The sequence below is a fragment of the Lactuca sativa genome, chromosome 7 (genome assembly GCF_002870075.4).
Source record: "Lactuca sativa cultivar Salinas chromosome 7, Lsat_Salinas_v11, whole genome shotgun sequence".
Lineage (NCBI taxonomy): Eukaryota > Viridiplantae > Streptophyta > Magnoliopsida > Asterales > Asteraceae > Lactuca > Lactuca sativa.
Genome location: NC_056629.2, coordinates 153,928,352 through 153,940,875, shown reverse-complemented (window position 1 = coordinate 153,940,875; position 12,524 = coordinate 153,928,352). Strand labels below are relative to the sequence as shown.

The 12,524-nt window shown below is 32.6% G+C and overlaps 1 protein-coding gene across 1 annotated transcript; it reads left to right on the top strand.

The window, feature by feature from the left end:
• The first annotated feature begins 9,854 nt into the window (after window positions 1–9,854).
• LOC111904216 (40S ribosomal protein S29) lies at window positions 9,855–10,845 on the top strand. Its single transcript, XM_023899997.3, has 3 exons — window positions 9,855–10,015; window positions 10,464–10,563; window positions 10,650–10,845. The coding sequence occupies exons 1-3, from the start codon at window positions 9,954–9,956 to the stop codon at window positions 10,656–10,658; spliced, it is 171 nt and encodes a 56-aa protein (XP_023755765.1). The 5' UTR covers window positions 9,855–9,953; the 3' UTR covers window positions 10,659–10,845.
• The last annotated feature ends 1,679 nt before the right edge of the window (window positions 10,846–12,524 follow it).

Sequence of the window (12,524 nt, the reverse complement as noted above, 5' to 3'; positions counted from 1 at the left end):
TATCTCTTTTCTTAAGCACACTAGGAAAGATTACAAAAGCTATGACTCTGTTAAAAAGTGTCATAATTGTATACTTGTGGGAACATATAACTTGCACATGTAAGAGGTAAAGAAATAGATAGTTTTCCTACACCTTAAACAATCATCATTATAACAAAATCCTGAGTATTTTAAGGATGGAGTAAGAGGTGGTATCCGAAACTGTTTCCAAATAACACGTTTGGAATGCAGAGAAAGAAAGAAAAATAAAAATTCAAATTATACATGAAGATATGTTAGATGCAACATGCTTTGAGATGATTGTTTTTCTTTGTTTTGTTTCTTTCCATTCAGAAAGGCGAAAAGGGTGTGAACCATGATGGCGAAAAGTTGTGAACCATAATGTAACACCCATGTCCTAAAAATAGCAACTTTTAATAACAAAAAAAATATAACATCAATAATACACATGTCATCCAAAACGATATATCTGCTAATGTAGGCTTTTATAACAAAGTATAATCATACTAAGGTCGTAGAGAGTGGTAACACATTTAACATGCTGTCATATAGGATTTTTTAAGTCACATAAGATGGAGATGATGGTAACATCTAAAGTTGTAAAAGTTATAGAGTAGTAGCATCTAATTATTGTGTTATTTTTATTTTGGAAAAAAACCAAAAAAGAAATAAAAGAGAAAAGAAATCAAATCGCAAACCATCGTTAGTGAGGCATGTAACATGTTTGATGGGAGTGGTGGAGGCGAGCTCCCGGCGAGGGTCGCTCCCTCCAGCCTAAGGCATATCATGCTAGTAGCAAACGTGCACAGTTTGCTTTGATGACGAGTGTCACTATGCAATCGCATCTATAAGTACCTTAAAAATGTACCTGTAAATAGAGCCGACAAAAATCGATCTAACCCACCGATCCAACCCAAAATTAGTAGGTTGGGTTGAGATTTTCAACCCATTTAAATTAAATGGATCAAACTTATTAATTTGTTTAATTAAATAGGTTGGGTTGGATATAAATTATCAATGCGTTTTCAACCCACAAACTCATTTAAGTTTATTATATATTTAAATTAATATGTTTTCTTTAAATATTATCATGTATTAATTTATAAATTCCAATGTTGTATTATGATTTATGTTTTAAAAAATACAATCCTAATTTTTATTCTTTTTTTTTGGGGGCTGACAACATTAGCCATTCTTCAATGACACTTCAAAGTTACATATCTTTGATGTTATTTGAACAACTTTTTTATATTTGCGAATTGGAATTGTGTTTTTGTGATACATTGAAATTTTATTTAAGTTTGGAAGTAATTTAAATGGTCTATTCTTTAGTTAGTTTATTTACTTTTTTATTTATTTTAAATGAGTTAATCCAGGTTAAACTCATTTATTTAATAGGCTGGGTTGGAAATTATATAAACAGATCAACCTGGTGACAACCTATTTATCTGAAAGGTTGGGTTGAGTTGAAAATATCAACCCATTTAAATAAACAAGTTAGCTTATGTTGAAATCATCAATCCAATTACTAAATGGGTTGAACCCAAACCCAACGAAAGTCGACCCATTATCAGTTATGGGTCGACCTGTAAACTGTTTCTTTTAAAGTTGGCAAGATTATGATGAGACATACAAAGAGTTATTTATAAAACCATCATATTACATTCTTTACTAAACATTGTTTTCATCATTTTCACTGCATTTTTATTAAATATTAAGAAGTTTATCTACTAAGACACCATTATAGTTAACTATTAACATTTTTAAACAGATGATTAACTTAGAGTATAATTCATTAATCACCATATTAATCACATCTATATCTACTATAAAGAAACAATTTACACTAATTATATTTATTTAAATCTTTTTTTTAAACCAATACATTAAATCATTTATACTTGGTCCCATAACAATTATTTACCTGACCTAAATCTCGTCTTAGGATTCTTTTTTCCTATCGGGTTGGAGAGAGAGAGAGAGAGAGAGAGATAGAGAGAGGAGTTGTGGTGTTTTTTGGAATGTAGAAGGAAGAAGAGGATGGTGATTACGTGAGACATGAAGGTGAGGTTGATGAAAGAAAGTATAAACTCAAGATTTTCCCAACATCAACATTTCATTCACTATGAAACAGTTGGTTTACATCAAACAAATACAAAGGAAAACCTCACTACAATCACACTCATCTCTCAGACATATATCAAATCTAATCTATTCTGTAAAACAAAATAAACTGATCCTTTCGGTATAAACCCTAATCTGGAGAGAACAAAACGAAAGAGAAGAACTGTGAAAATATCTATCTAACTTTAACTGCAATCCACTCAATCTTCACTATATATACTCGGATCAACACAAATCCACGGACTACCCATGGACCCAAATCGGGTTAAACGATCCGCGTGCTTTCTTATCCTGCAAACTTAAACATACACAAAATACCCCTACACAAGTAGAAAATAACAAATATACACTTAATTACAAATGATAAGTTTGTATATAAGATATCTTTCAACACCCCCTCTCAAACTTATCATTTAGTAATATTATGACTTGAAAACAAATTTAAAAGACCTAATCTTTTTGATAAAAACTCATGTTGAAAACCAGTTAAAGATTTAGTCAAAATATCTGCATTTTGATTTGAAGAATCAATTTTCATTAATTTTAAAATACCATTTTCAGTTTTTTCTCTAATAAAATGAACATCTATCTCAAAGTGTTTTGTTTTTTCATGAAAAACAGGATTCAATGCTAATTTAATAGCAGATTCATTATCACAAAAAAGTTTAACAGGAGTTAAATTCGAATAACCTAAATCACTCAAAATTTTCAAAATCCACAACACTTCACAAGTAACAGAACCTAAAGCACGATACTCAGACTCTGTTGAAGACCTAGACATTGTACTCTGTTTCTTACTTTTCCATGAAACAATTGAACTACCCAAATATACCAAATATCCAGACACTGATCTTCTTGTTGTCAAACACTTTGCCCAATCAGCATCAACATAACCAACAACATCTAAATTATTAGTTTTAGAAATAACAACACCTTTTCCTGGACAATCTTTTAAATATCTCAATAATCTAAAAGCAACATTTAGATGTGATTTTCTTGGCTTATGCATAAACTAACTCAACAGTTGAACAACATAACTAATATTAGGTCTTGTTACTGTTAGATAAATCAATTTCCCTATTAATTTTTGAAATTCAGTAATATTACTTATCAGATCTGAATTATCATCACTGTACCTATTGCAAACAAAATTAACTTCCAAAGGAGTTTTAACAGGTTTGCAACCTAGCATTCCAAATTCATGTAAAAGCTCCAAACAATATTTTCTTTGATTTAAACAAATACCATTATCAGTGGGTAATACTTCTATTCCCAAAAAATATTTCAACAATCCTAAATCTTTTATTCTAAATTTAGACTTAAGAAACAGTTTAACATTCTCAATTTCTACATTGCTATTACCTGTCAAAATTATATCATCCACATATACAAGCAAAACAACCATTGTGTTATCCTTTGACCTAACAAATAACGAATAATCACTTAAACTTTGAACAAAACCAAAATCAGATAAAGAAGAACACAATTTCTCATTCCACTTTCGTGGAGCCTGTTTTAAACCATACAGTGACTTAACAAGTTTACAAACTCTAATATCATTTTTAGTGTGATACCCTTCAGGAAGAGTCATGTAAACATTTTCAACTAAATCACCATATAAAAATGCATTATTAACATCAAGTTGGAAAAGAGGCCAAGAATTATTTACAGCAATACATATAACAATTCTTACTATAACAATCTTAGCAACAGGTGAAAAAGTCTCTTCATAATCTATTCCTCCCCTTTGATTATATCCTTTAGCAACAAGTCTAGCTTTATATCTCTCAACCTCACCATTTGATTTGTATTTAACTTTATATATCCAACGACAACCAATAGGTTTTCTATCTTTTGAAAGATCTACAATATCCCAAGTATATATGATTCCTATATAATGCTTCCATTTCCTCATTCATAACTTTGATCCAGTTAGGATCAGAAGAAGCTTCAAAATAAGTTTTTGGTTCGAAAGTTTTATTCAAGTTAGACACAAAGCACTTACTTTCATTAGTTAAACAAGAGTAATTCACAGATTTTTCCAAGCCATATTTATGAGAACTCTCAACAACAAAATCATCAAATCTTGCTGGTAAACGAACATTTCTACCAGACCTAGTCACACCTAATAAGTGATCATCAGAAGGGTTGTTTTGTCCTAAAATACAATCCTCAGCCAATGTAGATGAACTGGGAACATCCTCAACAATCTGTGGCACATGTGCCTCGTCACTCTGGTTGCTGACCACACTGACTGGGGTCTCATCCAGACCATGAACTGCTCCAGCACCATCAGATTGATGGGTTACTCCCAAATCACCTAAACTACTGTTTTCTTGTAGAGAACTAGACAACAAAGGCTCATCATAGGAAAATGGGTCACTTGGATTATTCAAAAAATTAGACTTATCATCATTTGAAAATTTAAGCTTGAATGGAAACACTGACTCATAAAATTTCACATCCCTGGAAACAAAAACAAAATTTGTGTCAAGACTTAAAACTTTATATCCCTTTTGTTCCAAAGAATAACCAAGTAAAACACATTTATCTGCACGTTCAGAAAATTTATCCAAATTATTTAATTTCGTTGCAAAGCAAAGACACCCAAAAACACGAAGTTTTTAAAAACTGGGAATAGACTTATAAACAAGTTCATAAGGTGAGGCTCCATTCAACACAGAAGTTGGAGTTCTATTAATAAAAAAAACTGAAGTTAAAACAGCATCACCCCAGTAACATAAAGGCAACCCTGACTGAAACAATAAAGACCTAGCAACATTCAAGATATGTCTATGCTTCCTCTCAACCACCCCATTTTGTTGAGGTGTGTAAACACATGATGTCTGATGAACCACACCCTTACTTTCAAAAAATGTTTTCATGTTATGATTTAAAAACTCAGAACCATTATCAGTCCTAACCTTTTTAATTTTAACACCAAACTGATTATGTAAAATATTAAAGAAAGCAGTAACACATGAAAAAACTTCACTTTTAGATTTTAGCAAATAAATCCAAGTTGCCCTAGTGAAATCATCCACTATAGTAAGAAAGAACTTAAACCCTTCTGAAGTGATCACTCTATAAGGTCCCCAAACGTCTAGATGAATAAGTTCACCTAAGCAAGAAGTTACATGTTGACTAGTTGGAAAGGAATTCCTTGTCTGTTTAGCTTTGTGACAAACATCACAAGGTGGCAAGGTATCATTCCCAAAATTAAGTTGAGACTTTAAGGAATTTAAAGCTTGATCAGAAGGATGACCAAGTCTATTATGTCATGTCAATTTAGAAATATAACACACAGCAACATTACAACTAAAAAGATTACCTGAAGATACAATATCAACATAATAGAGACCTCCAGATTCACTACCATTCCCCACCATCTCCTTTGAGTGTAAATCCTGAATTTTACAACTATGTTCATTAAACACAACCTCACATTTATTATCTTTACACATTTTGTGAACAGATAAAAGATTTACATTAAACTTAGGAACTGCAAACACATCAAAAAGAGTTAAGGAATTTGAAATATTTAAGTTTCCAATTTTTTCAATTTTGGAACTAGTCCCATTAGGATGACTAACAAGAAGATTAAGCTTAGACACATCTACTGTATCATACAAAAGTGATTCTGATGCTATCATATGTTGATTGGCACCAGAATCAACAATCCATTTATTGCTGTTAAAAGTTGAATTACAAACATTAAACAAGCAACTACCTGCCATATTAGCATTGACAGATGCCTCCTCATTACTGTGTTTTTCACCAATTAGACCAAGGACCTTAGCATACTGATCTTTAGTAAGTTGATAAAACATAGACTCTTCTGGTGCAGATGAACCAGTCCCAACAACAGAAGAATTTACATTGAAGTTTTTACCTTGACTATTCTGATTATACTCACTTCTAGGTTTAAAATCTTTAGGATATCCAATCAATTTATAGCATTTTTCAACAGTGTGTCCTTTAATGCCACAATTTTTACAATGAACAACCTGTCCCTTACTTTTATTACCAGAAAATTTATTATTAAATTTACTATTGAAAGCACTTGTCTGATTTTTAGGAACAGATTGAGACTCACTAGAAAGAGATCCATTCTTTTGAAGAGACTCTTCACGAGAAATTATTGAAAAAGCAGTTTTGACACTAGGAAGTGGATCCATGAGTAGAATATGACTCTTAACTTGATTATATGTTTCATCAAGACCAGTAAGAAATTGCATGAGCTTCATCAACTTAGAATGATCATTCAGTTTAACTGCAGCCTCACAAGTACATTCTGTAAGACTGATTAAACCACCAAATTCTTTCCATAAAGCATCCAGTTTATTAAAATAATCCGACACAGTCATACCACTTTGTTTTAAAGAATTAATTCTTTGATGAATATTAAAGATTACAGACCCATCTGCTTTATTATAGGTTTCAAACAAATTGTCCCAAATTTCTTGTGCATTATCAAAATACGCATGACTAGCATAAATTGAATCACTGATTAAAGACAACAACCAGGAACACACAACTGCATTAGCCCTTTCCCACTTAGTCTCTTTAGTTTTCTCAACCGAATTCTTTTTAAATGTACCATCTACAAATCCTAGTTTGTTTCTAGCCTTAAGGGCCCTAGACATGGAACTTCTCCAAATACGAAAGTTTTCATTTCCAGTTAGTTTAACGGTAACAATAGTTGTAGTGGCATTATCAGACGGATGAACATAGAGAGGATCATCAAAGTTAACTGAATCATCCTTCCCACTCCCTTCAGGGGGATCATTAGGACCAGACATAAAGCAAACAGATAAAATCAAACAATCAAGAACACTAACAGTCAGTTACTGTATGACGTCCAGATGGTCACCACGTATGTTGGGGCCCAAGACAGTCAATACAGATCAACCAAGTAAACAAATAACTAATACAGATCAACCAAGTATACAAGGAAAATGCACAGAAATGTAACTGACATACTAAAAAACATACGGATCTCCCACATCTATTCTACTAAAGAGTTGAGAAGGGAACAAGAAAACGCTCACAACGATCTGAAGAAGATTTACAGTTCAAAGTGACCGCTCACCTCCCTTAGGGTTGTTCTCTGTCAGAGTTATTTCAGATGAGTGTCTGTTCCCTGGCAGAGTTACTTTGACCCTAAACACTGGGATTGAGTGAGCAGACCAGATGATGAGAAGTTTTTTCTCCAAGTATAAACCACAGATCCGGAAGGATCGGACAATAACCACCAAATCTGCAAAGTGAAACTCATAATCGCAGTAACTTGATTCTAACAAGAAAAAAAAACAGAATATCGAGAGTTTCCAAAGAACTAATCGATCAACGAATGATCAAGAAACAATCGATTTCAAGTATTAAAGAAAGAACAAACAACAAAATAGAAGAGGATCAGTCTAACCTGTATGAATCTTTTGCAAATCAACAAGAACCTCAAATATCGTCACACGGAGATGCTCTGATACCATGAAAGAAAGTATAAACTCAAGATTTTCCCAACATCAACATTTCATTCACTATGAAACAGTTGGTTTACATCAAACAAATACAAAGGAAAACCTCACTACAATCACACTCATCTCTCAGACATATATCAAATCTAATCTATTCTGTAAAACAAAATAAACTGATCCTTTCGGTATAAACCCTAATCTGGAGAGAACAAAACGAAAGAGAAGAACTGTGAAAATATCTATCTAACTCTAACTGCAATCCACTCAATCTTCACTATATATACTCGGATCAACACAAATCCACGGACTACCCATGGACCTAAATCGGGTTAAACGATCCGCATGCTTTCTTATCCTGCAAACTTAAACATACACAAAATACCCCTACACAAATAGAAAATAACAAATACACACTTAATTACAAATGATAAGTTTGTATATAAGATATCTTTCAACAGTTAAGGGGGCGACAACGACGATAAGACGGTGGGACCTAATTGTTTTCATAATTTAAATAGTCATATAAATAATAAAAAATCAAATAAAAAAATGATGTAATCATTCTATAAGTCTAATAAGAATCAAAATCATATAAAAAATTACCTTATGAATGTTGAATGATCCAAGTTACAAAATTTTATTTAGAAAAGAAAGTTGCAACTGACCCAAACCACAAATAGGTATTATGTAATTTACTTTAACATATAATAATTTTAGGACAAAACTGTAAAAATGGTACCAATAATATGTATTTTTTCTAAAGTTTGATCCAAACCTCGAGTTTTTTGGATTGAGGTCTTTTTTAACTAGTTTTTTTTGGTCTCTCAGAAAACTCAAAAGACTAAAATGCCCTTTTATTTTTATTTTTACATTTCTAATACTTATTTTTATATTTTATTAATTAAAAACAAAAGAGGACCGATCTCTATTTCTCTCTTTCATGGATGACTTTTAATTTATGCTAGAAATACAAACAATTAGGAAGAGTATACTAGAACAAATTCATATATGCAACTTCAAACACAAAAAGATCTCGCACACACAAAATTCCCTAGATGAACCACAATAGCCTCAGACCTTTGAAGAGTTCAAATGTAAAAAATGAAGCGAGGGTTCAAGATTCACCATTTTTTCGTTTGAATCACAATCTACAATCAATGATGAGACCCACCATGACCAAACCCATCCCTTTATTTACATCTTCCTCCCATATAACCTAAATTCAGGGGACGATGTCACGATGGAAGTTCCATCCACACCTTCGGCGACGATCTCAACTTTAGATTTCGATTTTGTTCCTTTCCCCTTCTTCTTTCTCCATCGAGACCCAAATTCCATATTTTGATTACTACTTTGTTCCCAAATACCATAGTTCATTTTGAATTTTGTTCCCAACTCAATATCACTTTACCAGGTATGTTTTACACTTCTTTAGGAGACTGGATGAGGTTTAGCAGGTTAGATGTAAAGATGTAGGTAGGCATTTCTCAAATACTTCGATATGTGCCCTTTAATGTGTTTTTTGTGGATCTGGAACCTTTGTTGATTGATTTTGGATATGGAATCATGGTTTTTTTATCTAGTTGTAGCATGTTGGAGTTAGATCTGGGGACTCGACATGGTAGGACGGCGGTAGGGAAATAGAGTTTCGACTACCACACTCTGATGCCGCTTCAGCCACTCTCTAGTCTCTTACACCACCGAATGAAGACAATGGTTTGACATGGTTGCAACCAACAAATCTAACCAATAACAAAAGGTGCATGAGAGAGAGAGAAAGAGAGAGAGAGAGAGAGAGAGAGAGAGAGAGAGAGAGAGAAAGAAAATGGTTTGACATTTTCCTTGAACCGATAGTCGGTGGGGAAGAATTTGAAGTTTATCTTCTCAATTTAGAGTTCATAAGTAGGTGATGGTGTAGGAGAATGAGAGAGAGCCCTCTTTTTATTTATTAATTATTAAAACAGATAAATATATATTAAATTAAAAGAATGAAAGAAAAATAAAAATAAATACATGAGGGACATTACAATCATTTTAGTTAGAAAGGGACCAAATACACATTCAAACTAGGTCAAAAGGACCATCAATCCAAAAACGTTAGACTTGAACCAAACATTAGAATAAATGCATACCACATTAACCATTTTTGAGTTTTGTCTAATTTTTCCTATTAATTTACAATATTTGAAAAATAATTACAAAATAGTTTATTAGAAAATGGTGAAACAGCCCACAAGGAACCCGTTAGGGTTTGACCGAGCTCCCAGTATAAATACTATTTTCCTTACAATTTCCAAACCCTAAACACATTAGCTGCCGCTATTACAACGATCTTCTCAGCATCAGATTCAAATGGGGCACTCAAACGTCTGGAACTCTCACCCTAAGACCTATGGTCCTGGTTCCCGCACCTGGTAAACCCTAATACTCTCACCATCTTTGTTATCTGTTTATCCATATTTCTCTTTTCAAAATTGTCAACTTCCAACGAAATCCTTGTATTCTTTTGTTTATATGCGTGATAGATTCTTAGATTGAATTCGGAATTCCATGGCGTGAATTAGAAACTGTTTTAATACGAGAAATTGGTAATCTATACGCATTAACAACTGTGAAAAGTTAGGTGCAATCGACTCCAGTTATAGAACATTCGAGTAGGTTCAATCCTAGTTAATTGTTGATTCGAAGAACGAGTTACTATTAGGGTTTTGGTAAGAATTTGTAGTCTTTGCAAAGCTTGTAGCTTTTTTTCTGAATTGGGTCTTAATCAATCATCTCATCATGAAAGTTTTATGAAGATAATCACTTCTTAAAAGGGTTTTAAGAAATACAGACTATTGATTATCTTTCCCTTGTTTACAGCCGTGTGTGTGGGAACTCCCATGGGTTGATCAGGAAATATGGACTTATGTGCTGCAGACAGTGTTTTCACAGCAATGCCAAGGAAATTGGTTTCATTAAGGTATGAAAGAAAGTCTTTTCAACTTTTCTTGAATTTCTAAACCCTTTAAAGCTGAATTTGTGATGATTTTTAACTCATTTTTGCAGTATCGCTAAGGAGTTTTGAAGGGTTATCAGTTGATCATTTATGATATGCCCAATTGAAAGAAAGATGTGTTTTTTTGGTTACAATTGTAGTATCTAAATTGTTTTTGTTTGGTCTCTTTGGGATAACTTTGAATGTAGTTGGATTTTTATAATACCCCTTTAATTATTTATTTGAAAATTTTCCTGTGAACATCAAGATCATATGTGTTTGGTTTCATTTAATCTTAGTTACTTGATTGTGTCTAATAAAATTCCACTTAGAAAGTATGAATCTATTTAGTTATAGCAAAGCCATTTAATACAAAAGCAATTCTCACAATTCTTACAATGACACTTGGGGTAAAAAGTAAAGTACTTAGTTTGTTTTAGTGTTGGCGATGGCCTTCCAACATACTCAACTTGAGAATACGATTTGCACTTGATGTAAAAAAACATAAGATCCAGCACTGATTTTACCATATCTTATCTAAGAATCTGCCAATTTTAATAGGCCATAATCATCGCTCTTGACCCAGTTACAATTCAATACTGATTTTAGCATAAATTGATTACATAAACTAAGAGCAAAATTCAGATTTCATACATTAATGATACCAACATAGCATAAATTCTGATTCAACCGATTTCAACTGATCAACTGATTCATACATAGAGCATAAATCAGTTTTCAACTGATTTCATATATAAAGAAAACTAGGTTATAACCCGTATACTACACGGTTGATTGACATTAATAAAATAATATAGAGACTCTATAAGAATAACAATTGAGTGACACATGGCATATTATTAATTAGGATGTATATTATTAGAGTGACACATGACAAAAAAAAAAGCTATTCTTTTATTAGATAGGAAGATTAATCTCGACAGGAGGTAGTAGCAAAATTCATATAGAGCAAAATTCATATCATCCATTTACACCAACATCAATTTTTCAACCGATTTCAGAAAAACAAAAGGAGAAGAAAGTACCTGGCGGAGGCCAACGGACGTTGATGCTGGCGTTTGGATGGAGGCCGACGCTTTGCTTCAGGCGGTGGTGACGTCGAGGCAGGAGGTAGGAGCGATGCCTTCAAAGTGGACAGAAGGAAAAGAGTTAAACGACGAGGGTTCTTTCCTTAGGACATAAAAAACTTTTTTTAGGTCAGCTAGCCACATTTCAAGTATAGACTGAGTTATGAGATGGGTCAACGCTTGCTGATTAAGTTAGCCAAAATTGGACCTTATCAAACAAGCCGATCGGACCAAATTAGCCAAAAAATGCTGATTTGACTGGTCAGTTATGTATAAACACCCACCTTAATTTGTTATAGAAATGGTCATGAATTCGAGTCTTGAGCATTATCGGCAGTGAGTTTCGATTCCAATATGAAGTTTGACTGTTTGAGTTATAATCTCTCTCCATTTAGTTAATTATGGGTATTAGAATCTTATGTTAGCCATCTATTTGTATATCTTATTTTGATTTTACATGATGATTATGTATGGGACATTTTGGGCTAACTTAGTTGTGAGAAAATATTTAATTTTATTTTTATTTTTATTTTTTTTGGAAACAAAATTTGATAATTTATATTTACATCCATATATTTATAACTAAGCATCTAACTTAAGTGTAAAAAACTTGCAATTATATTCGAGTTTGGGGGATTTCTCAATTACCCGATTATCATCTTTGTGTGGCTATGGAGAGTTTTTATTACCATCTTCACATTCTGACATTGTTTACGATTAATTTTTTTTAGTATTACTTGCATTTAAATTTGATTTTGAGAAATTTTCTGGATCTTTCCGTAGTTTTGATGAGTGGAGTCTAGTGGAGAAGTTTCATGATTAGTTGACATTTTAGGACTTAAACATGAATGTATAACA

Excerpts from the sequence above, each read along its gene's own strand:
- LOC111904216 (XM_023899997.3), top strand. The coding sequence starts at position 9,954 with ATGGGGCACTCAAACGTCTGGAACTCTCACCCTAAGACCTATGGTCCT. Across the intron at positions 10,016-10,463 it reads GGTCCTGGTTCCCGCACCTG|CCGTGTGTGTGGGAACTCCC; the intron begins GTAAACCCTAAT and ends CCTTGTTTACAG.